At 46.0% G+C, this 23,498-nt stretch overlaps 1 protein-coding gene across 2 annotated transcripts in view; it reads right to left on the reverse strand.

The window, feature by feature from the left end:
* FBLN7 (fibulin 7) overlaps nt 1-23,498 on the reverse strand; it is a 61,332-nt gene that overhangs the window by 24,536 nt on the left and 13,298 nt on the right. For both annotated transcript variants that reach the window (XM_090053075.1, XM_090053064.1), the window contains exons 2-4: nt 18,713-18,872; nt 6,601-6,771; nt 578-703 (exon numbers count right to left, since the gene is read on the reverse strand). In XM_090053075.1, coding sequence (XP_089909201.1) covers nt 578-703; nt 6,601-6,771; nt 18,713-18,872 — 457 coding nt within the window. The remainder of the gene's footprint in view (nt 1-577; nt 704-6,600; nt 6,772-18,712; nt 18,873-23,498) is intronic.

The following is a 23,498-nucleotide window of genomic DNA, read 5'->3' on the forward strand; positions in this document are numbered from 1 at the left end:
AGAACAGAGCCTCAAAGGCTAGAAATAAATATTGCCAAATGAAGTGGATCAGCTGTGCTAGGGTATGTCTTGGTGCAGCTGATCTGCTTCACTGGGTGAAATGCACATCGCCCATTGTCACGCTCATTGATGCTGTGAAACAATGGGTGGTGTATTTTCCCAGAGCTTGAGGGGCCTGGACCTGCGCACCCTAGGAATTCCCAGGTGGGACTGGGTCCCTTAAACCCATGGATTACCTGTTGGGGGGCAGCTAGAAAGTGTGGGCAGCTCTGGGTTGCCTGTCTTCTTGCACCCTAAAGTAAATAGACTTCTGCTACTAAATAGTAGCACAAATTGATACCACTTTCATCATGGCCACAGAGTTTGGACATCTGTGGCCCAACAATGGGTATGGGTGTCTGTTTTGCCTTCTTATGGCAACACAAAGGCCATATTTGTTGGCATCTTAAGTGCCATTGCAATGTCAGTCAGTTATCATCATTCTGAGGTGGAGTCTACATACCTGAGATTGGTTAGTGGCTTCATTGCTTGTCTTACTTTCTTCTCATGCCCCTTCATGCCAAAGCAAATTACATACCTGTTTGTGTCTGGTGCTGGCAGTTGGCTCCAGTCCAGTCTGGAGGACAAATGCATTTGTACTGGCTTACTCCTTCCATACATGTTCCACCATTCTGGCAGGGGTGACTAGAGCATTTGCTGACATCTGAGCAGAGAAAAATGTTTTAGTAGAGATTCTGTGGACCGTATTTCATTAACTCAAGGCTTGATCCTATAGCCCCTCTATAGAGCTCAGGGGAGCTTTGCCTTAAAATGTCTTCAGGGTCAAACCCATAACTTGTAATAACAATACACCAAATATAATAAAGGTCACCACCAACAAATAATTGGGTCAGGATTTAGAAAAAAAACAATGGCCTAACCTTAGGTTTTTAAGACCTCTTGAAGTATTAATGCAAAGTAACAGGTACTTCATGCTTTTAAAATTTGGAGATTTGGGAGTCTTGGGTGACTAACTGCAACCTCATGGGCCCAAGTCCAAAATTATAGATCATAACACAGACTCTAGATCCCTACATTTTCCTGGTAAAGTTCCCTCAAAACCCACCAATCTGCTACTTGGCCTCTCTAGTGATAGTTATACCTTTTCATTTTGTAATCTGCAAGCAGCTCTTTGCCTATTATGTGTGTAAGCATCAAGGGGTTCACAGAACAGGTGTTGCCCTACCTGTCTTGCGTGCCTGTTCTGATAACCTGACTCCTAAACCAGACTTTTTGTGCAATCCACAACCAGAGGAGGAACATCACCTCCCCTTCCCCCTTCAGCCAAGTGCCCAGTGGTCTGAGCACTCCCTTGGGAGAGGTTCAAATCCTTCCTTTGCCTTGCTGTACTTGAAATCAAAGATCCCATTTTCCAAGGGATAACCTTAACCACTAAGCTATTTTGGGGGGAGAGGGGGATCTTCATCAGTCCTTCCTGTCAAAGCTCTTCTACTTTGCCTAGATACTTAAATAGTCATTGGGGCAGAGATTTAGCAAGACAGCTTCTACCTCCTTGTGATTAGGGCACTTGGCTAGTCAGGGAGAAACCGGATTTTTGGTCCTTGCCTGTGGTGAATGCATGTCGGGGGTCAGTGCAGACTAAGAGTGCCTGACTCCAGACTATTGACTGACATGGCTAACTATTTCTCTCCATGTATTGAGATACCAGACTATTATTGACTGAGACTGGGAAGCTTCTCTAGTGTTTTGTTTTGTTTTGTTTTAACAAAGCATTTAAACAGGACTCTTCATTCAGCTTAAAAATTTGATGGAAGCAAACTACTACCAGAAGGCTTGTCTTGCTGTGTCTGATCGGAATGCTTCCAAATTCCTATTTACCTAAGCAGTGGTTTCACCTCTGCTCAGTGTGTTCTTAAGTCATTAGTTCAGAGGAATGTCAGGGAAGAAACAGGCTGTGAATTCCATGTGGATAACAAATCCTTAGCAGCTGCTAAAAGTTTGGCTTGTTTGGTCACCAATAGCATATTCTGAATATTTAAGGACTGCTGGACCATGAAGTTTCTGAACAAGAAGTCAAAGAGCCTTAACCCCCATATCTTTCTTTCTACAGCAGTTGTGTGCAAGGGGCCAGGACCAAGAGACAGGAGGTGATAACATCTTTGGATGCAGATGCAAGATAGAGCCACTGCACAGGTGTTCAACAAGGCAGTGGTTCCCTGGCCAAAGTTGGTTGCCAAGCATTCTCATGTCAAGGAAAGCCTCATAAAGAAACCTTTATCTTGTGTGTGTGTGTGTGTGTGTGTGTGTGTGTGTGTGTAATGAGTCTGGGAGGATTCAATGGCTCATTCTACTTTCTTTCTGCAGGGATTCCAGGCTGTCAGCCTGGCTAACATAGCTGAGATAATCTCCTGAGACTTCCATTTGCAAGCCCTGATAGAAAGCTATAGTGTTCTGTGATTACAGCAATGCAGGGGGTATGTGTTAGTAGCTTAATGGCCCATTAGCATTTTGGACAATGTGATGGAATTCCCTTAAACAAACAGCACTTTCACTGTGTAGTATCTGAAACTCCCCACTCACTGAGTCTCAGTGTGTGAACTACAGGAACTGTATGTTTGCAGGAGGGTGAGATTTTTTTTTTTTAGGCTCAGAAAGACTCCTACGTGGGCTTTATCCAGAATAAATTGCATGATTTGTATCCAAGGGTATCAAACTTAAACATGCCTAACTGTATAATAATGCCCAAGTAAATGATTCCCTACAGATCACTGGAGAAGAAAAACTACTAAATAGATTCAAGACTAGCAGGGGGTAGGGTTTGTCCCCAAACCCTCTCTCTCCTAGCTCTGCCAAAGCATCTTAGAGTTGATCTCCAGCCCCTTTGCTGAACCTCTCCCCTTGCTGACTGGGTCAAGTTGTGGGAAGTTTGTGATGTGGATGAAATTTCTTATTTACTTCATGACAAAAATCAAAGAATTCCATACAGTGCAGGAAGGGTTTCTCTCATCTCAAGGAGAACGGGTATTTCCCCATGAGTGAAACACAAACATCAAGAATTAATTGATGGGGATGCAGATTGTGATTTGCGTATTTGCAAAAGTATGTGTCTGATATGGTTGTTGCTCATCTATACTGGATCTTATTAATGTGCATCATTTTGCATGATTATTTTATAATTGGGGAAACTTTTTCTTAAAAAAACAAAAACAAAACAAAAAAGACTCCTATCTTTGGAGCCCTCCCACCCAGACAGCATCACTTGGATGACAGCTTTATTATCTGGGTAACTTATTTTATGCTTACATAGGCATTTGCCCCCTCATCCATGCTCCCTTTCTAAACTTTTCCTTGCAGCTTTTGCAGGAATTCTGAGTCTTGGGGATGACTGACTAACTTATTTTAGGGGTAGAAAAGCAAGTTTAAGGAGGGTACTGACTTAAAAACAGCAGCTAGCAAGAGGAATACTGATGTTGTTGTAATCTGTGGATCTCTTTTTATAAAGCCGGTAATCTGTATTATATTCATTCTGCGGAAATTGAGGAATGAGGCAATGAAGTGACTTGTACACAGTGGAAAAAGCCCCAGATAACACATTGTTCTCCTGAGTTCTAGCCTCTACTGAATCCATGTGGTCAATGTCCATACAGATGGAAATATCCAAACCATGTGTGTGGTATGTATGTGTTTTGGGGGGTGGGGGTTTATTTTTTTTACTGCTTTAGTTTTAAAATGAGCCTAAACTATGTCTTGCCATTCCACTTATCCCCCTGCCTCCCAGGTACACTGAGTGAGGAGCTGCGTCTGACTTGCTCCTATGGCTGGGCAGCATGTGACAGCCCTGCTCACCCCTCCCAGATTTGCTACTGGTTCCTTACCTCCATCCCCTGTGACCCTACGTGTGGGGTCAATTCCAAGACCCTCCAGAGCCTGAGATTAGTCTTGCAACTTGCTGTAATCTCAAAAACCACTGCTGACTGGCACTAAGGTGCCTTTGGCCAGAGAAGAGCTGCTAAAATGAGGGAACTGACATGGACACAGTACACAGCATTGTCCCGCATGCTATGCGGCATGCAGGAGCCAGCTACTCCTAGTCTACACCCACTGGAGATTTCTTCTCCCACTGGAGGGATACCCTGTCAAGGTGCTCTGGTTAATCTTCAGCCTATTTTGTAGTGGTTGAATGCTGCAAAGGGTGTGGATCACTGCCAAGAATTTAGGCTCAAGGGGTTTCAGTCTGCTAGTGCACTGGCCTGCAGATGGCAGAGATTTGTATTTAATGAAATCACATGGGGGGCGGGGAAGGGGAATGGTGGTGGTAAAATTCCTCCAGTTCAGAAATGAATGCTTTCACTACCACTGCACAGACCTGAGCTATAGACTCCCATCTTTTTCCTGCTGGGAATTTGGAACGAATGGGGAGAAGGAATGGGTGCCAGATCCTGGCTCACTGAGCACAATGGGAGCTTTGCTATGGACTTGGGGTGGGGGGCGGTCATAGGATCAAGCTGTCTGCCCCCTGCAGTTGCTGTGTGTCTTTTTGGAGAATGCCAGCAGTCTAGTTCAGTGCAGAAAGCTACAGCAGAATCCTTGGTAGCGAAAACATGAATCGGGGAGAGTCCTAGTTCCCCTTTGGCCCCTTAATCCTATCCCTGAGAATCCAGGTGATCTGGAGAACAGCTTACTGGATGCAGGGGAGGGGGAACCCTGGCTCCGTGTATTCTTACAGCTCATGCCTCTTCTACATGCAGAGAGATGTTCCTCCCCCTCTATCTGGATAAGAGCCCTAGATCTGCAGTGTCACACATGTTTATTCTGGGTGGAAGGGACAATTTTGAACAAATGACCTGGTGCCAGAGGCTGGGCTGGTATAAATGTGCCTCCCCTCTAACCAGCTTCCTTGCAATCCAGTATGCTTGAAATAAGGCAGGTCACTGGATGAACTATGTACTGCAAGACACCAAAGGTCTCCCTGACTAGTATGGTAAATACAGGCATAAGGCCAGGCTCCAATCCCACTAACACTGGCTTATACTCAGAGTCATCACAAGGAAGTGAGTGCAGTTATACCAATTATGAAGTACTGTAAATGAAACTAGAATTTGGCCCAGAGTCCTGTGCACAGCAGTGAAAGAGTGGAAGAGGTGTCAACCCTCTTGATCTGTAGCTGTTACAGTAATGTAAGTGAGAATTAGAAACTCATTTGAGAGGGATGTTTGTTGCATGTCCACATTTTACAGAGGGAGGACTGAAGCCCAGGAGAGATCATGTAGTTTGTGCAAAGGCAGGAGAAGCAGAGCAAGGAACAGAACTCGGGTTCTGAACCATTACTCCAGTGCTACAGCTCCTTGGGCTACTGGCCCTGAGCAGAGGCAAACAGCTCCGAGTAAAAGCTCCTAGGTTGTTGGTTTTTGTTTTGTTTTTGGGGGTCTTCCTTTTGCTAAGGGAGGATTTTTTTTTTCTTGTTGTGAAATGAAAATTTTGGGGGGGTATTTCTATTGCATTTTTTCTGTGGCTAGAGGGATGCAGAGAGGGCTGCAGACATCTACCAGTTTTGATCAGCTTTGCAGTTCTGGGGGGGAAAAAAACAAACCTTTTAAAAAACAAAACAAAACAAAACCCCAACAACCCCCCCAACACATTTTGTACTGGTGCATTAAGCCAAATGCCTGTTGGCCATCATGAACTATATTTCTGCCCAGTAAATTATTTTTAATAGATGTAATTATATATAATTTTCATGTTTGTCAAATTTGGATCAGTCGCATACTGACAGAAAGGCAATTTTCCAAATAAGCATCCGAGGGGAATTATTATGGATGTGCTGTGCCAGCCTCTTTTCAGAAGCTAATAATTATTATTATGAAATAAACTGTCTATTAAGGAATTAGTTTTGTGCTCATATCTTTAGCCCTAAGCACAATAAGTGAAACTGACACAGAAAAAAGGGAACAGATAGATGAGAGGCTTACTGTATGGACTATGGAATCCTGTTGTCCATATCTAAAAACTAGCTGAACAAATGGTTTACAATGCACTGTATCCAACCATTATTATTCAAGATAGCTTCAAGCTAAAGGTAAGCGGACACTGAACAATTTTTTTTCCAGTCAGCCTCCAAGTCCAGATTCAAGCATAGAGTTTCAATAAGGCCTGAAAATGACCAGCTGGGTGTTTTTGCAGGTAGAAGAAGACAGGCAGAGATACTCAGCTTCTCCTGTCTTTGGCATTTATTTGCAATGCAAAGAACAAAATGACGCTGAGATAAGCACCAGGTTTGCAGGTCCTGTTTGCCGCTAAATTAAAAAGCATAATATTCAGCAGTAAAATCCTTAATGAGTTAGTTTTTTTTAAAATGAGTCCCACCCCTCCCACATACTTATTATTCAAGAAGTTGGAGCTGGGGCAATAACAAGCTTGCCAAAGGGAGGCAATAGATGAAATGAGAACTCAGGTTATGAATTAGTCTTTCTTGCACAGAAAATACATTTCATGTAACTGTGACATGATCTGTATGTCCTTCCCAAGGCCTATGCAGGCCTGTTTGTTGACATGAGGAAAGGCTCATCCACTCAAACCAAAGGAATGAACAGACAAAAGTACCTTTGCACTGAGGTTCCTCTCCAGTCCAGCTGCCATTTGCTTGACACACTCGAGTGCTGGAACCAATGAGCTGAAAACCAGGTTCACAGGTGAAGTGAACTTCATGGTCCACCAAGTACTTGGTACCAAATTTTCTGCCATCCATAGGGGCTTCCAGTGAAGGACAGGACACTGCAAAAGCATAGTTGGAAATTTAAATATACAGCTAGCTGTGCCCAGGGACACAGTGCACAGTCTGCAGAGGGTCATGTTGATCCCTGCTGATGAGTATTCTCCCAACCTGCAATAACCAAGGAGCCACTTCCTCCTCCTATTTCTCGAGCCTGAAAGAATATGGAAAGCTGTGGCCTGGTTTCTGGTTTAGTAAGGCAAGATGCCTCATTAAAGGCCAACAGAGCTGCTGTGACAAACCTGAGTACGGTGTGGTGCTTGTCAACTTGTTCAATACTTCTCATGTTTAAATAGGGAAAGACCCAGAGGCTGATGTGGACTCATGCAAAAGGGAATTTCCCAAAGAGCAGCCAATGCCACTGCCTTTACTCATGGTGAACAAGACCAGTGTATGTGAGTGGCTCCTGTGGCATAGTTATGGAGGGAGAATAATTTAATAGTTTCCAAGGACATTAGACTCTGTCCCAAACTCTACTGCATGGTATCAGGTATGGCAATAAACAACAGATGAGAAATGCACAGATTAAGCATCCGCTTTGTGAGCCCATTTGCTTACAATCATGCCTTCCAGTATCTGCTTCTGGCTGAAAACAAGAAATGAAAGTAAAATATTGACACTTCTCAAGGACTATAACACCATCTGCAGAAAGTTAAGGGGTTGAGGCAGTAAAGTATGCTTAGTCATCAGCAGAAAAAGCAGCTGCTCAGTACTTTGGCTCAAAGCTGTTGAGCTGCTTTCTGACAGAATTATCTTAGCACCTGAAAGGTTAGTCAGGCAGGAAAAAAAGAGAAAAGGGGGTGTCTACATATTGCCCCACAGCAACATTATTCCTTTTGGAAGTACTAAAGCACAGTGCAATAACTGCCTGGATTATACCGTGACCACAGTGCACAGTTAGTTTTAGCCACTACTTTGCCATAGCAGAGTGCTAAAACAGGGGAGTGTGCTGCTACAGCAAAGTAGCTGCTGGTCACCTGTAGACTCATGGGATCACGTTACCACAGCGCATCATACAGCGATGTAGCAAGTTGCTACGGTGACGTATAGATGTGCCCAAAGTGTCACAGAAACCCAGCTCTGTGGTACCAGGATACTGAACAATCCCCAGAGGTATGACTGCAATACCCAAATTTATGTCATCTTGTCTCAGCTCTGAAAAGCCATGACCTGCCTGAAGGGCTTGATAGTAGGCATTAAGGAGGGAGCTAACTGTTGCAGTCTGATTGTGCAGTCATATAAGCTGCCAAGTTGCTATGCTCTCTAAGCCACAATCCCTGATGCTGTAAATTGCCACTGAAACCCATTTGTGCTAGTGGTAAAATTGGTCAATTCATAGTAGAGAAGGTGACAAGACAGAACAAGATACTCTTCCATCTGTTTTGTGCAACATCCTGTTGATTGATGTAATTTCTCTTTATATAAGTCCTAAAAGGCTCTTTGAGGGCTGAGTGTGAGTACAATCCTTGCTACCACTAACTCCAATAGATATTAGATCTTTCATGAAGACAAATGATGTTAAAAATTGTTATTTAGGTCAAGTGCCAGACTTATGGATGTCCATACATATATGGTTCAGTCTCCACGAGTCGCCTGCCTGTACAATGAACAAGGCACTGAGCTTATGGAAACAAGTTTGTCACTGTGCAGTTATAGCCTCTGCCATAATGTACTATGATATTAGCAGTGATGGGCACAGAGAGGATCTGTAGTCCAGTGGCCTAGGTAAAAGTGCTATGGAGACGTACAGTCCATCCTGTGTGTCTTTCTACAAGAAGTCCAGGCCCTGCAGCAGCAAGCAAAACCACTTAGAAGAACTTTGCAGGCTGGTATAGTTAACCTTTAAAATGACCGATCACGCTGACTGGTGTTAGAAGATTTTAGGTGATCATTTTTTGCGGCAGTGACTGAGGGAGGCAAGAGAATTTGGGAAGATGTTCTCAGAAGAACAGCAGAGAAGAAGGCACGGAGTAGTCTGTCGCTGAGGGGAATGAAAGGGGCATTGTTGTGGTGTCAGTAGCAAAGCAGAGGATAGGAAGTGTGAGGGGAGGCCTGGTGGGGGCTGCTGGCCTCAGTAGGCAAGTCAGGTATGAGACCTCCTTGAATGCGAATGATAGATACCCTGAAGCAGAAAAGGTACAGCATGATCGTGCAGGCACTGATCATTATGGTACTTGGGGTATGGAATGAGAGTGTCCTGTGAACTTCCTGTGAACCCTGTGAACATGTCCTGTGAACCCTGCTGCTACTCGAAGCTGATTAGCAGGGATCTGGGTTTTCCATTCACTGCAGTAAAAACTGAATTTTATCATTTGAAGGCAAAAATTGCAGAAAATGGCAGGTTTCCCTTTTCAAACCAGCAGAGATGCAAGGGGCTGGCGGGAGTGGGAGGAGGGTGATCAGGCAGAGGGTGCCATGTGCATGTGTGCATGCACACATGCACGTGGCAGTCAGGCAGCATGGAGCGCAGCTCCCTGCAGATAAGTCGGGGGGGAGGATTCAGGCCCCCATAGTGAGGGAGGGAAGGAGTTGGTTAGGGCTGGGCCGAGGGCACTGCCCAGCGGGGAGGGGGTGCATGGAGCCTGTGGCTTGGGACCTGGGCAGGGAGTGGAATGGAATCATGGGTAGCTTTGTCCAGGGGGTGGCGGGGAGACAGCTCCCTACCACTGTGTGCACACCCAGGGTAGGAGAGGTGGGCAGGCACATGCCCCCTGCTTTTGTGGATGGGGCAGGAGTGGATGCGGGCTGCTCACTGTGGCTCAAGGCTACCCACCCTGCTGCCCTCTCACTGGGGGCCTGCATGGCCCAGCGGGCAGAACCCAGCATAGCAGGGCAGAGCAGGGCAGGGAGCCTTGGTGCCAGCACCGGGAGCCCTGCGCCACCATGGTGAGGTGCCCCCTGCCCACCTGGCGGAAGCAGGAGTGGTGGTGCTGTGTTGTGCTACTATGTGACTTCCCACTCTACAAAGCAATGTAATAACCATAATTTTTTACTTTTTCTCAATACTGTTTTAAATCTAAAGGGCTGCAGCAGCATTAATCAAGGAGCCATTGTAAAAGCCTGCTGGAATGCCAGAAGGCTAGGCTGTCCCTTTCTGAGGAGTGCCAGGAGGATTTCTAGAGCCAGGCCCCAGACTTTCCAGCAGAGGCTTTGCGGCAAGCTATGAAGCAACGCTCCCCAGGAAGTGTATAGGTGTATACAGCCTGAGAGCACATGTCAAGTGTTTGACCTCCCCTCCCAATATCCCTCCCCCATGCCCTAGCTCTGGCCAAACTTCCTGCCCTCTATTCCCTGCTTCACATATCCTGTTTTTTCCCCTCTCATGTCTAACTGCCCTGCTCGTATGTGTGCACTTGTTTACTCTGTGAGTGTGAGTGTGCACGTGAAATCTACTCTCTCCCACACTCTCTTTCTCATCCCCCCCAATACTTTTGTACAAAAGGGACACTGCTTTACTGAAGGGGTGAGTTTAAGGCTGTTCAACAGAGTGGGTGGACCTGTGTTTGGACATGTTGGAGGGTTCAAACCTGTCTGTACAGGGTTAGCTTATCCCAGCTGAAGAGAAGTGTTCACAGGTTAGTTAAACCAGGGCAAATCTATGAGCAAGGGGGAGGGGGGAGAGAATGGAGGGGAAAGAGATGGGGACAAGGAGAAGAGGCAGGGTGATCATGTCTTCCATTACTCCCCTCTCTCCTCATCCTCCTTCAGACACTGCTGGCTTAGCGCTTAAGGCACAGATGGAAGTGACAATTTTTGCCTGATCTGGCTCCAGATAGCCAGAAAGCTGTTTGGTCACAGTCTACAACCATGACCAAATAGAAGTACATGGCTTCAGACTGCTTTAAAAGGGCCCAATCCCACAAAAATCTGAACCCTCACTGCATGAGGTTTCAGATGAACATGCTTCAAAACTTGTGTCTGCGAAGCTCCTAGCCTGTCACTGTTTTCAGAAGGGAAGAGGGAAAAGGGAGTTTGGTCTGGGTTTTTGTCAGCTGGTGCAGGAAGGTGGGGCAGATGTATTGGAGTCCTCCTCAGGTGGAAGGGGTGGTGCTCCAATCCACCCACCCCACCCTCCAGCACTGGATGGGGAACTCCCAAAACAAGCTGTCTCCACTCCCTTTCCCCTCCTCCCTTTCTAAAAACAGTATCAGGCTGGGACAGGGTGTGGTGTTGCTACAGAGATTGGGCTGCAGGCTCACAGCAAGCAGCTGGATTCCCCAACTCCCAGACACAACATTGAACTTCTGTTTGTTCCAGGAGATCATTGCAACTCATAGTGCTTCCTGCAAAGTGCTATGAGTTGCAATGGGGAGCTGGTCTTCAATCTGCGCCCTTCTGTCCTTTCTGTTTCTTGCTATTCTCTGTCTTTCATCAGCTTAACATTGACCTAGGAAACTCTGGGAAAATTCCTTTTCCAGCTCACCCTCCTCTTTCCCTTTCCTTACACTTTTCCTCCAGTGCTCCCCATTGAACTTCTTCAGTGCCAAGAGAGCAGGATGTGAGTTTATGACAACCATTGGAGAGGGGAGAGAGGGGGAAAGAAGGTGATGGGGTGTACTATTTTACCTGCCCTGGCTCTCTACACTCCTGCTGCAGCAGTATGAGCTTGGGCTGCTACAGCTGGGGGCCCTGTGTTTCTTTTCCTCCAGTCTGCTTCACGCCTCTTCCCCCCCCTCCACCCCCGCTTTGCTTTTCCCTTTCCCCTTTCCCTCCTCAGTTGATGAACAGGCTGTCTCAGGCCTCAGTTCATCCTTTACACACCAATTCTTCCCTATACTAACACTGCCCTTCCCCATGGTCAACCAGTGACACACCAACCACTGACATCCCTGTTCTCTTAGGAGCTTCTCTACCAACTTCTTCCACTTGCCACCCAGGTGCTGAGAACAGCTCTCTCCCAGGGACTGAGGACTCCAATCAAAAGTCCCACTTAAGTGCCACTTCAAGCAGGGCCAGCCCACAATTTTTTGGGGTCCCCTGCAAGATACAGTTTTGGGGCCCCCTGATCCATTGAAAAATGAATCCCGCTCCTAGGCACTTCACTTTGCTCATGTTCAGTGTAGGGAGCTCAGGTGCTTAATGCAGGGTCACAGATTCCCCTACAGCAGTCAGGTGCTTCAGGCCTATGTGGACTTTGCCCTTGCTTCCCAACAACTCCATGGCCAGGAGGACAATAGGCTGCTGAGGCAAAGATACTGTCTCCAGGAGTCAGGGGCAGACTGCTCTAGAGTAAGGAGAGGGGACTTTCCTGCTCGTACCCTGTCAGCCATGTGCAGTGGGAGCTCAGGTATCTCCTAGGATGGGCAGCTCTCAGCCTAGCTAGACATAGGAATCAGCCAGGGTGTCTAGAGGCTTTTCCTTCCTTCATTCCTTTAGTGGAGAACTCTGTGGAAAAGGCATCAAGGTGAGTGTGAGTATGGAGGCTGAAGGAGGCTGCTCTGGAGGTAGTGTTCATGATGGATGTGTATTATTTAAGGACTGTAATCTCACAAGATAATTTTGTCTTACAAGTTCTTGAAAAGAAACTGATAAAGTGGGGATGATGGGCTAAGTGCTCTTTCCCAGAGAGAGCTCTGGCTTGTTAGTAATATTCATTTCACATATTCCCATGCAAGAATGAAGAAAAAGGAGGGGTAACATCTGGGGTGTTAGGCTTGATTTAGCGCATAGTGAAGTTAATGTGAGATAAGGGATGATGGACTTTGCATTCTCTGTTACTACTCAAGAAAGAGACTTGAAAGAAAGAGAAAGAGTTATGATACATCTTTTCTCAGAAAACTGGCTCAGTGCTTAGCAGTAGTCTGAAAGGCAAGTAGACTGCTGAGAATATCAAGAAAGGAATTGAAAACAGGACAGAAAGTATTATTATGTCACCGACTTGAATAATGCATGCAGTTCTGGTCTCCCCCACTTTCAGAAAGTTTTAACAGAGCTAGAAAAGGAACAGAGAAGGGCAACAAAGATAATCAGGGGCATGTGAAGTCTTTGAGAAAACATGACTGAAGGTGGATATAATAGATGGCTTTAAATTATGAATGGTGCAGAGAAAGTAGGTAGGGATTCATTATGAATCATTTCTCACAATACTAGCAGTATGGGACATACAATGAAGTTATTAGAAAGCAGATTCAAAGAAAAGGAAGGAGGGGGGAGGTTCCACACAACATGTAATTAACTTGTGGAAGTCATTGCCACAGCATGTTGTAGAGGATGATAATTTAACCAGGTTCAAAAGAGGATTCAATAAATCTATCATTTGGTTTTACACATGACAACTAAGGCTGCAACCTCCAAATTAGGATTTTGTCATCCTATCAATGCTGGAAGATGTAAGCGGGAAGGAGCAGGGGAGAGATCAGTCTAAATAGAACCTGCCTAAATACTCTTTTCTTTAGCATCCATTCAGTGCCACTGTAAAACACAGTGCCTGTGCTTGATGGGCCTGTGGTCTGACCCAGTGTGGCATCTATTATATTCTTACTTTCTGTGAGGTCTGGATTGGGTCCCTTAAAAGATTAGAATTCATGTCTGATAGAAAACACACTGGAAAGAAAATAAAAACTAATGGCCTCTAGTGCTGGAAGAACATGCACAGGGTCAGCACCATCTTCCCTTGGACAACGAGCTCCCTCTGCTTCATCAGAGCTGGACTCCACCCCAGGCCCACCCCAGGGAGCCCTGGTCAGACACATCACAGTGGTACAGTTGTGTTCCCTTAGCATCTGTGATGGGTTCATGGTGATGCTCTATCCATCCACCTGACCAGCATAGCCATCTGGAGTGGCTGGCCATCAGCAGGTTGGAATGGCTTCCCCTCACTCTCCTGCATGCAGTTCTGGCAGTACTTTGCTTCCTTGACCCTAGTTCACTGTGGGCTTGTGCCGATGCTGAATCTTGCAGTCTATTCCTCTGCCCAGAACCCTTGGCCTGCTGTAACTCACTGGTTGTTGGAGCACTCTGTGGTTCCCTATAGCCACTAGCTGTTGAAGAAGGCTGGTGCTGGTACCCATCCACTGGGATAGTCCATCCGTGGAGTGCAGCAGAGATGTCTGCAGGGCTTCACCATCTTTACTCTGACTCTTGGCTAGATGGGCTGGGCTGTGGTACTGAAGTTACAAGCTTGACCTCTGCACCAGATTGAACACTGGTCCTCAGTAACCTTATCAGTCTTTGCCAGTTGTTACTATGTCAACAAAGACACAGTACCAGCTGCTTCTTACCAGGGTCCCTGACTGCAGAACACTGATTTTGCAAAAGCTTGAATAATAAATAATGGTGAAAGAGCTTGGATTAGTTCTAACAAGCATGGCTGTTCCTACTTTGCTCCAAGGCCAGGGTTGAACTCCACGTGCAAGAAGGGCTCCTTTGCTTGGTTAAATAAATAATAGTCCTTAGATGTGTCTCAACTTCTTCGTTTCTGAGATCACATGGGACCAGGGTTAAAATATCTCTGAGCTTGCAAGGACTTGTTTCTGTACCTAGTGACTTGCAAGGATTCTTGCTAGACCTCATTGTTTGGAATAGCATAACTCTGGTCCACCATCTGAGATTCTGTTTGCATGCCACAATTCCCTGATGTGTCCGATATTCCCTAAGGCTGCTGGAAGCTTTGCTCACCCTGCTGGGGCTCTCCATGCTCACTTTTCTGGGTATGACTTTAAATCTGAGCCAAACTTATCTGACATGGTGAGGAATTTAGCAGAGTTAATCTATTCTGGCTCTGTGGTTAAGGGTTTCTCTGTTTACCCTGCAAATCTCAGTCAGGTGTTCTGGAGTTCACCTGCCTCTGAAGCTGTGGTGTATTAGACTGGGAGAGTGTGGCAGGGATGTCTGAGAGTCTGTTTTGTACTGCACCTCAAGTATATATTTGAAAACAGAGTGGCACACTGCTCTCAGTGGAGAAGACATCAATGAGGCAGAGACTGGGTATGCCCTAGTTTGTTTAATTTGTGCATGTACGCCAGCCCAGGAATAATGGTGGTTAAACAGCATGCAGGACAATCTCTTCTTCCATGAATCCCAGCCTAACACTAGGTTTTTAGGGAGAAACTCTGCTTCAAGAACTGATTCCAAATGCCAACCAGAGACCAAAACAGAAATCAATCTCTCCTGCTATTTGTATGGCTTCCTCTTCCTGGAAATCTGCAGACTGAAACAGCACGTCTTTCCAAAACTGAGCAGCTGCTCACTTGCTAAGCAAAAAAACTTGGAAGCCTGTGAGCACCAGCACCTACCATAACAGCATGATGGAGCTCAGCCAGCTGGGTCCTGAAAGAAGTTTCCTAGAACTTTCTAGCCTGACATGGAAATGATCACATCTCACCCTTACATGAGCTGTACAAATTTCTCATGGAGATACATAGAGACCCTTGATGCAAAAGCTACAGTGTGACCTTTCTGTAATGAGGGAATGTACAGTGCTTTTCCACAGCATTGCAGCATCTCTGCTGACATGGGAGTGCCTGCGGAGAGGTGCTGTGAAATGGGGAATGATAGCTTTGTTATGAGATGATTGCCATTCCCAGAGAAGACTCGGCCAAGGGTCACTGGTACAGTATGCATACTAGATGGGTGCGGGTAGCACTTATGCACTGTAATTCATAAAGACCTCAAAAAGGGTTATACTGTTTGCAGGTTGTTCACTGTCAGGGAACTATTTACAACTTTTTACAGCTTTGGGAGCTCACCCTTGGCTATAAGCAGCTGTCCAGCAAAGAACAGCCTGAAGGCTTCATCTCAGATTTATTTTGTTCAACTCATGGCTTCTCTTTCTGGCTCCTTTTAGCAGCACAGCCACGTTGGCATCAAAGTCAGTGCTTCTCTCATCCTCTCATCACACCGCAGAACACAGAGTTGCAATGCCTGTCATAAGGGATTTCCTCTCCACTCTAGTTACAGAGATCCATTCTCCAGTTACTGGCCAGCTATCCCTTGCGCTCCCCAGGAGGCAGGGGGAGGTGGAGGAGGTATGCACATAAGTTATACAACAAGCAAAATCTCCTAGCACACGGGAATGTGTAAGGTTGTACATTACATTTGTAGGACTAATAACACTATCGTTGCTGGCACCGGATATGGATTCTAAATGACAGCGCTCCTAACAGCTGTGCTATAAGGATCCTGAAGGTAGCATGGCAAGGCAGCAAGTTAAAAGGGGATACATTTAAAAATAAAAAGGCAAGCAGACAAACAAACCCTCTCAGCCAGAAAACATTGTCTGTCCTGTTCAGCCTAGACGCATAAATATTCGAGAAATTTAAATATTTTTAAAACTAAATAAACTCTAAAAACATTTTCAATAATGGCCACCTTGCTGCTGGCACAGTTAGTGTATTGAAAAGAAAATTAACTCCCGTAAAAGAAAGTGTTTGGGTAGGACACTGAAGAAAAAAACTAGGTTTTCAGTGAACCATTTACTGTAAGCTGGAACTAGACTCAAACTGTGAATCAGTTCTTTCTCTGTTAATATGTCATCATCTACCAGTTAGTACGACATACCTAGCAGAATGCGGTTTAGCTTGTTGGAGAGCAATAATTAATTACACTTATGTAGTGTTTGCCATCTAGGAATTTCAACATGCTTTGCACAGGTGGCCGTTGTCTCCCATTGTGCAGTGGAAGCAAAGAGATATAAAGAAGATAAATATCTGAAGACCACACTGATGGGCAGGAGGCAGGATCAGGGAAGGAACCCAAGTCTTCTAACTCAAAACCACACTTGACAATGCATCCTTAGGAAGTGTAATCAGTCTTTAGTGGGCACTAAGGGCCTAGTTGCATACACGCTAGCTCCTTGGGGACCTATTTGCATCTGTGCAAAGAAATTTCAAGGGGATCCCTAAATTCTAAGGCCAGAGGGGACCTGGCTCAAAGTGCTGTGGTCCTGGGTGCACATGTAGATGCTGCACTTGGCAGCAGTTGACTCCGCTGCGAACTGTTTATTTGCCTTAATTGCACATATAGTTGTACCCAGTGTGTATTTTTAGATAGATGCCCATTCATCATTTCAGGGCTTCACATGATGGAGACTCCACTGGGTCCCTAGGTAAATGTTCCAATTGTTCCAATACTGCTCTCTTTTAAAAAATACATGTTATTTCCAGCTTGAATTTCTGAGGTTTCAGCTTCCAGACATTGGATCTCATTGGCTGGCCATAAAACGCTCTCAAGTCAAAATAAGGCAAGGCAGTGAATGCCTTCTATACATCTTCTGTGCTAAACAATAACAAGATGTGTTAGTGATGAAGAGGAAAGGCTGGAAAATTTGGAAGTCAATAAAGAAATGACCCTCCTTTCAGCAGACAAGGAAACAATGAGTACAATGTTTAAAAGACTTGATGGGACATGTGTTTCAGTGTCTACACTGCAATCAGAGGTGTGATTAGAGCATGCACAGAAACATCTAAGCCAGCTTTATTCCACCTGGGTACTGGTAACACTGTAAGTGCTGGTAGCGTGGAACTCAGGGCAGACTGTAAGACTGCCTGGTGCCCTGTGTAAATGTGAAAGTGACTGTATATGGAGTTAAAGCCGGCCATTGCCTGAGAAATGGGAAAGAGGCTTTTACAAATAGCTTGGAGCACCATGCCAGAATAGTTAAGACATGTATGTGGGCACAGCCCCAGGGGTGTGGTTCAAACCTGCAGTCTCATGCTGAAAGCTGTTCCCACTTAACTCAGCTGTCACTGGGTTCCTGATCATTCAAAATGGAGAGTCAAAGGCAGCCAGATGGGAGATAAACCCCTGCAGTACAACAAGGACAAGTGCAGAGTGCTGCACCCGGAGTGCAGAAATATCCAGCATACCTACTGGCTGGGAAGTGACCCTCTCAGCAGCACAGAACCAGGAAGGTATCTCAGAGCCATAGTGGACTCCAAGATGAACATGAGTCGTCAGTGTGACAAAACCATCAGCAAAGCTAACTGCACTTTATTATGCATCAGCAGATGCATGACAAATAGATCCAAGGAGGTGATACTGCCCCTCTATGTGGCATTGGTCAGACTGCATTTGGAGTACTGCATCCAGTTTTGGCTGCCGTACCTCAAGAAGGATGTTGATAGACTCGAGAGGGTCCAGAGGAGGGCCACTCATATGGTTAGGGGCTTACAGGACAAGCCCTAAGAGGAAAGACTGAGGGATCTGGACCCTGTCAACCTCCACAAGAGAAGGCTGAGAGGTGATCTTGTGGCCTTCTACAAATTCATTAGGGGGACACAGCAAGAAATCGGAGATGCTCTGTTCATCAGGGCGCCTCTTGGGGTTACAAGGAACAATGGTCACAAACTGACAGAGAGCAGAGTTAAGCTAGATATCAGGAAGAACTTCTTCACGGTGAGGGTGACCAAAATTTGGAATGGGCTTCCAAGGGAGGTGGTGCTCTCCCCTACCTTGGGGGGGTTTTAAGAGAAGGCTGGATAGGCATCTGGCTGGGGTCATCTGATCCCAGCGCTCTTTCCTGTCCAGGCAGGGGGGCGGACTTGATGATCTGTTGAGGTCCCTTCTGATCCTAGCATTTATGAGATCTATGAAATCCCTTGTGTACCACTAGCTACAGAAACCAGTGTGCCTTATCAATACTAGCCCACTGGACTGCTAGGTGTGACCTGACCTTTGGCCATGATAGATGAATGATGCAGATACACTGCCCTCATTATAAGCTCTAAAACTGAGCTATTGGCTTCGGGTTTCCCTCTTATACATTCCTGTCTGGTTAATGATGCTTAAGCAGGAAAAACATCCTACACACTGAACACCTCATGTTGTAAGTTTCTTGGGGCAGGGTTCTTGTTTTATGCTGTGTGTATAAGCCCCAGGCCACCATGCAAGCCCTGTCCCTAACTCCCTGTCACAGCATGGAAGCAGACAGGCAATACTCATGTAAACTGAGAACAGATGCCAGGCAGCTGCTCCAGTTCCTGTGAGACCAATGGTTATTCTTACCGGATGGTAGGTCTGGAGCAGCTTTGGTCACGGAGTTCTGCAGTGCCGTCAGACGGTTTTTCACCATGCGCACTCCCTCTGCGAACCGTGTTTCCTGACCCTTCAAGAACTGCTGCATTTGGCGAATGGCAGTCAGCAGTTGCTGTTTGTTGAGACAATTCTGTAGAAAAGAAACAGCTGCTTCAGTGCTCAGAGCATGTCACCCAAGGGCGTCTTAGCTGCTTTCATCTATAGCAGCAAGAAATTCAGGAATAGCTCATTAAGCACAATTAGATAACAGTTATTTCAGTGCCCACTTTCCTGCATGCAATATGTGCTCTGTCTCCATTCAGCAGGGGTGTGAATGTGTCCAATGACACACATGGGCCATTCCAATGATATGCTTTCCAGTGACTACTAAACAAGAACGTCTGCAGGACAGGAAATATACTTATTGTACACAGGGCCACTAAACTATTTCAACTTGCCTATCAAACTTTGAGCCCTGTGGCAACATCCCTGGCAATGTCCCTGCTTTGGGACCCCAGTTCACACCATACTTGGCCCACTGCTCCCTCACTTCCCTGCCTCCCCAGGCTATAACCCTCTCTGCCACATAGGAGCTAAGGGAGATCCTATCCTGTGGGAGGAACTCAGAGGGAGAAATTGGGGGGGTTGGCTGGGGGACCCCAGCCAGCTCTGTCCTGACACCCATTGCTACAACAGCTCTGAGAGATTCCTAATGCAATGCCTGCTGCTGTTGTGCCCAGTTCCATTTTGGTAGCAGCGTTAACTGGATCATTAGGATGCCTGGTTTCTATGATCTTTTTAGCATGCTGCTGCTGTTTTCCTGAGGAATGCGAGGGACAGAAAGGAAAGGGTGATATTGAAGAATTCATAACTTAGCAAACTCTGAACGGAAGTTTACAGAACAAAGAAAATGAATGTATTTACCCCAGAGATTTTTCCCTAGCCAAATTTCTAAAAATATGCTGCAAAAATGGCGACATTATGGCTTATCTCCTCCTTTCCCCCCACAAAAAATATCTAGGAAATGTTATACAACTAAATAGTTGCTACCAGATCCTCAATATAATGTAAAAGGAAATGGAGGTTAATTTCATTTTATATTCTTCCAGTGATAGTTCCTGGTACCCTAATTGTTATCCAATGAAGGTAAAAAGTTAACACCCTTTTATTTCTGAATTTCCTTCTCCCCAGTTTGCAGTCTGCCATTAGCAGTGATAGCATCTATCTTTAGGTCCTCATAAGATATGAGTAATTCAGTGAAGTGGGAGCTACTCATATCCTTGCGGGGAAAGTAGGGCATCTATATACATTAATTCTGGTTTAACCTGACTGGATGCTTGTCTGATCCACTGAAACCTCAGGGGTGTGACAAAAGCTAAACTGGATATCTTGCAAAAATAGCCTCTCTGTCCAATTCTAAGACCTTTCCTTTTTGCAACCCAAAAAGGAAAGGGTCTTCGCAGAGGAAAACTGAAGTTAAATATTTCAAACTGTATAGAAAAGTTGGTTTGACTTTTGGGCCAAGGGTCAGAAAAGACTCTAGTTTTATTCAGACTTGTTTCCACTGGAGACAGACTAAGAGAAGATGGAACTGGACAGTTCCTGGGAATGTACAGCAAGAACCGGGGCCTCACTACCTAGTATTGTTGAATCCTGTCCTGCTCACACATTCCAACATAGCACTCTAACCACAACACTCACCTGGGAAGCTAAAGTCCAGCTTCCCCTCACCCAAAGGAGGGATTAAACCAGAACATTTTTTCTTCAAAGCACAGCACAGCACTAACTACAACAGATGAACCGTCATTTGCTTCCTTCTCCAGTGTTTCTTTTGAAGCTGGGCCATGAACATAGCCATTGAGAAAATGGATAGAAGCTTCTGCCTGACCAGGGAAAAGGGCAGAGGAAGAAGCCAGGCCCCTTCTTCCCAGACCAGCAGCCACCTCTGACCCCCCGTCTTTCTACATCCCTCCTAGTTCCAGATCTCTCCCACATACCTTTCCTTTGCGGCTACCCAGAGGGCCGGGGCCGGAGAATACGTGGATAATGGCTGACCTGTGGCATGGTACTGTGCTAGAAAGTCAGAGAGACTCACGTTCAATTTCCCCTGGCTGACAGGTCCAGAGCCTCCAACATCCCAGGTGAGTGCCCCAGTCCCGAGCACCTTGGGGGAAAAGGCAAATAGACTTTTTCCCTCATTCTGTTTCCAGAGCTCATGGCCAGTCTGGGCAGATCCATAGCTGTCTAGGTGTGTAGAGTGGTATGTACACAATAGCATGCCAACCTATGCATATGTGTTTCTAGGGGGATTTGCATATCCCAAATTCCATGTAGGTAACCAAATTGGGATGCCAAGGTGTCTAGAAAAGAACAGAATGCCCCTTGGTGTTTAGTATCATTTTTTTGCCTGTTGGAGTTCAGATACGGTGACAATTTATGAAGTACTGATTCATCTGTCTGTGGAAGCCAGAGCTGCTTAGCACCTCTGAGAGTTTGGCATGCAGAAGGTGACCGAAGAGGCAGCTGGCAGGGAGCTATCCCCTTAGGAGGCCAGGAGACTACAGTTCCTTACTACCAGGAAAAGGTGAAAAGTCTCACCTCCCTTTGCTCCTCTGCATGGCCTGCTGGCTGAAGCTGAAGAGAGTGTGAGATGTACATGATTGTTGTAAATTAGGACACCAGATGTGGATATTCTCTGAACGTGAATCATGGACTCTGTGTCCATCCTGCCTGAAAGCAGGGAAAAAAGACAAGCAGAAGGGCTGACTCTCTTCGTCTCAGAGCCTGGTGACACAGCTGCTGGTGCTGCTGCTCAGCTCACTGCTAGAAATGGCCACTGCCCCTTAGCACTTCCCTGTAGTTATGCTCCCCATAGAAGCTACAAATAAATAAGCTAGTTAAGGGCCTGGTAACTATCTAGAAGTGGTGATTTCCTGTCTGACAGAGATCCCTTCCAATAAACACATGCATGGCCACAGCATTGTGGAAATGACACCTGCAATATGCTGGCTTAGAGGACATGAACTTCAGTAAAATAAACCAGTTTGTCTTTTGTTGTGTTGTGCAATCATGTGCTACACTGCTCTATGCTGCCAGCTCCAAATCAATTCCGAGTGCTTCTGTTTCGTTAAAATGCCTCTTATGGTTAAATTAGTGCTGTGGAAAAATAGCATCAGAAAGGGCTCCAGGGGACAGATTAGAGGTTCTGTTCCACTCAGAAGCCATCTGTGTCATAGGAAAGTTATTTTTCCACACACATACAAAATAAAGCCATACAAGAAATCTTCCTTTTGTAGCTGAAACCATCTCATATTTTTCCTCCTTTTTTGATATGTTAATTTCCCTTTCTTCACACTGCTGTCTAATCCCTATGGACAGGTGCTGAAATCAATTCTTTTAGCTGCATTGCACTTTTGGTTCACCTCACAGTTTCACTGTGTCACAAAGTCCAGCATGGGACCTGAGGTTTGAACGTGGCTCAGGGTTTGGGGCTGGATCTGGCTTCCAGACAAAATTCCCAGTGGCTCCAGTGGACACATCCTCTGTAAGATCTGCAGGGCACAGACCTTGGATTGGGATTTTCCTTTGGCTGCCTCCAAAAGTCCTATACCCTAATAAAAGAAATCTTCACTCCAAGAACTGCTCCCTATGTACTGCTGGCAATAGCATAATGAAGCATTTAGTCCTGCAAGCAGGGTTGTAATCAGTTTGCTAATCCAGGGAGGGCTTCCATAACTCATGTTTAGTTGGGTTGGAACTAGAATTGTATTCCACTTCAGTATTACGAAATAAGAGGAAAACAGATGTCTTGTGCCTTCTTAAAGAAACATTTGTGGGTTTTGTGTATGCAAGCTAATAGCTGAACTCAGAGGGCCTGGCTCCTCCAGCAGATGGGCATCTTCATTACAGGTTTCCAGGAGAACTAAAACCAAACCAGATAGCGAAGCTGAGCAGCACAGAGCCAAATCTACATTTTAGACATTCACAGGGCTCCTTCATCTCCATCAGTGAGCAGCTCCCACTGGGAACTTACCTGAGAGTTTCTGTCATGTTCAGATCCACAGTGCATACTCTAAAAAGGGATCAGCAGAAAATCAATAGGGTGGAGATGCTGTGGCACTCCTATCTGTCCCTGAGTGCCTCAGAAGGGACAGTGGCTCAGACTGCATAGGGATTATCATATACTCTTCAATGACACATTCATATACAAGTTGGCTGCCTCACAGAATGTATGGTGCAACAGGAAGGGTATTATTACACATTACCTGTGTAATATCATTACATTACATTATTACACGTTACCTGTCAAAAGTGTTAAGTGCTCTTGAGACAAGAGTGTCCACAGATTAAGGGCATGAAAAAAGGAAAGAGGAAAAGCAGGAGGGAAGCAAAGGGTGAGGGGGGAAGTAGACATGGATGACGGGGGGGTGGGGAAGTGCTGAGCAGCTGTGGGGCATAGTAGGGGAAGCACGGACTTGATCTGGGGGCACACGGGGAGTTGCTGGGGAGCTGTATTGGTGGGGGCAGCAGGGGTCCGATCCAGGCCAGTGGGGGCCCAATCTGGGTTGGCCAGGGCCAGCAGGGGCAGTACAAGCATGATTTGGGCTGGTGGGGGCAGTGTGGACCAGATCCATGCCATCAGGAGCCAAATCTGGGCGGTGGGGACCAGCAGGGGCAGTGTGGGCCAATCTGGGCTGGAAGGGGCAACATTCTGGAGTCTGTATCTCAGGGGTGGGCAAAATGCAGATGCAGCCCGCCAGGCCATTCTAGCCAGCCT

Source organism: Crocodylus siamensis, chromosome 1, assembly GCF_052110815.1.
Source record: "Crocodylus siamensis isolate JL-2025a chromosome 1, ASM5211081v1, whole genome shotgun sequence".
Lineage (NCBI taxonomy): Eukaryota > Metazoa > Chordata > Crocodylia > Crocodylidae > Crocodylus > Crocodylus siamensis.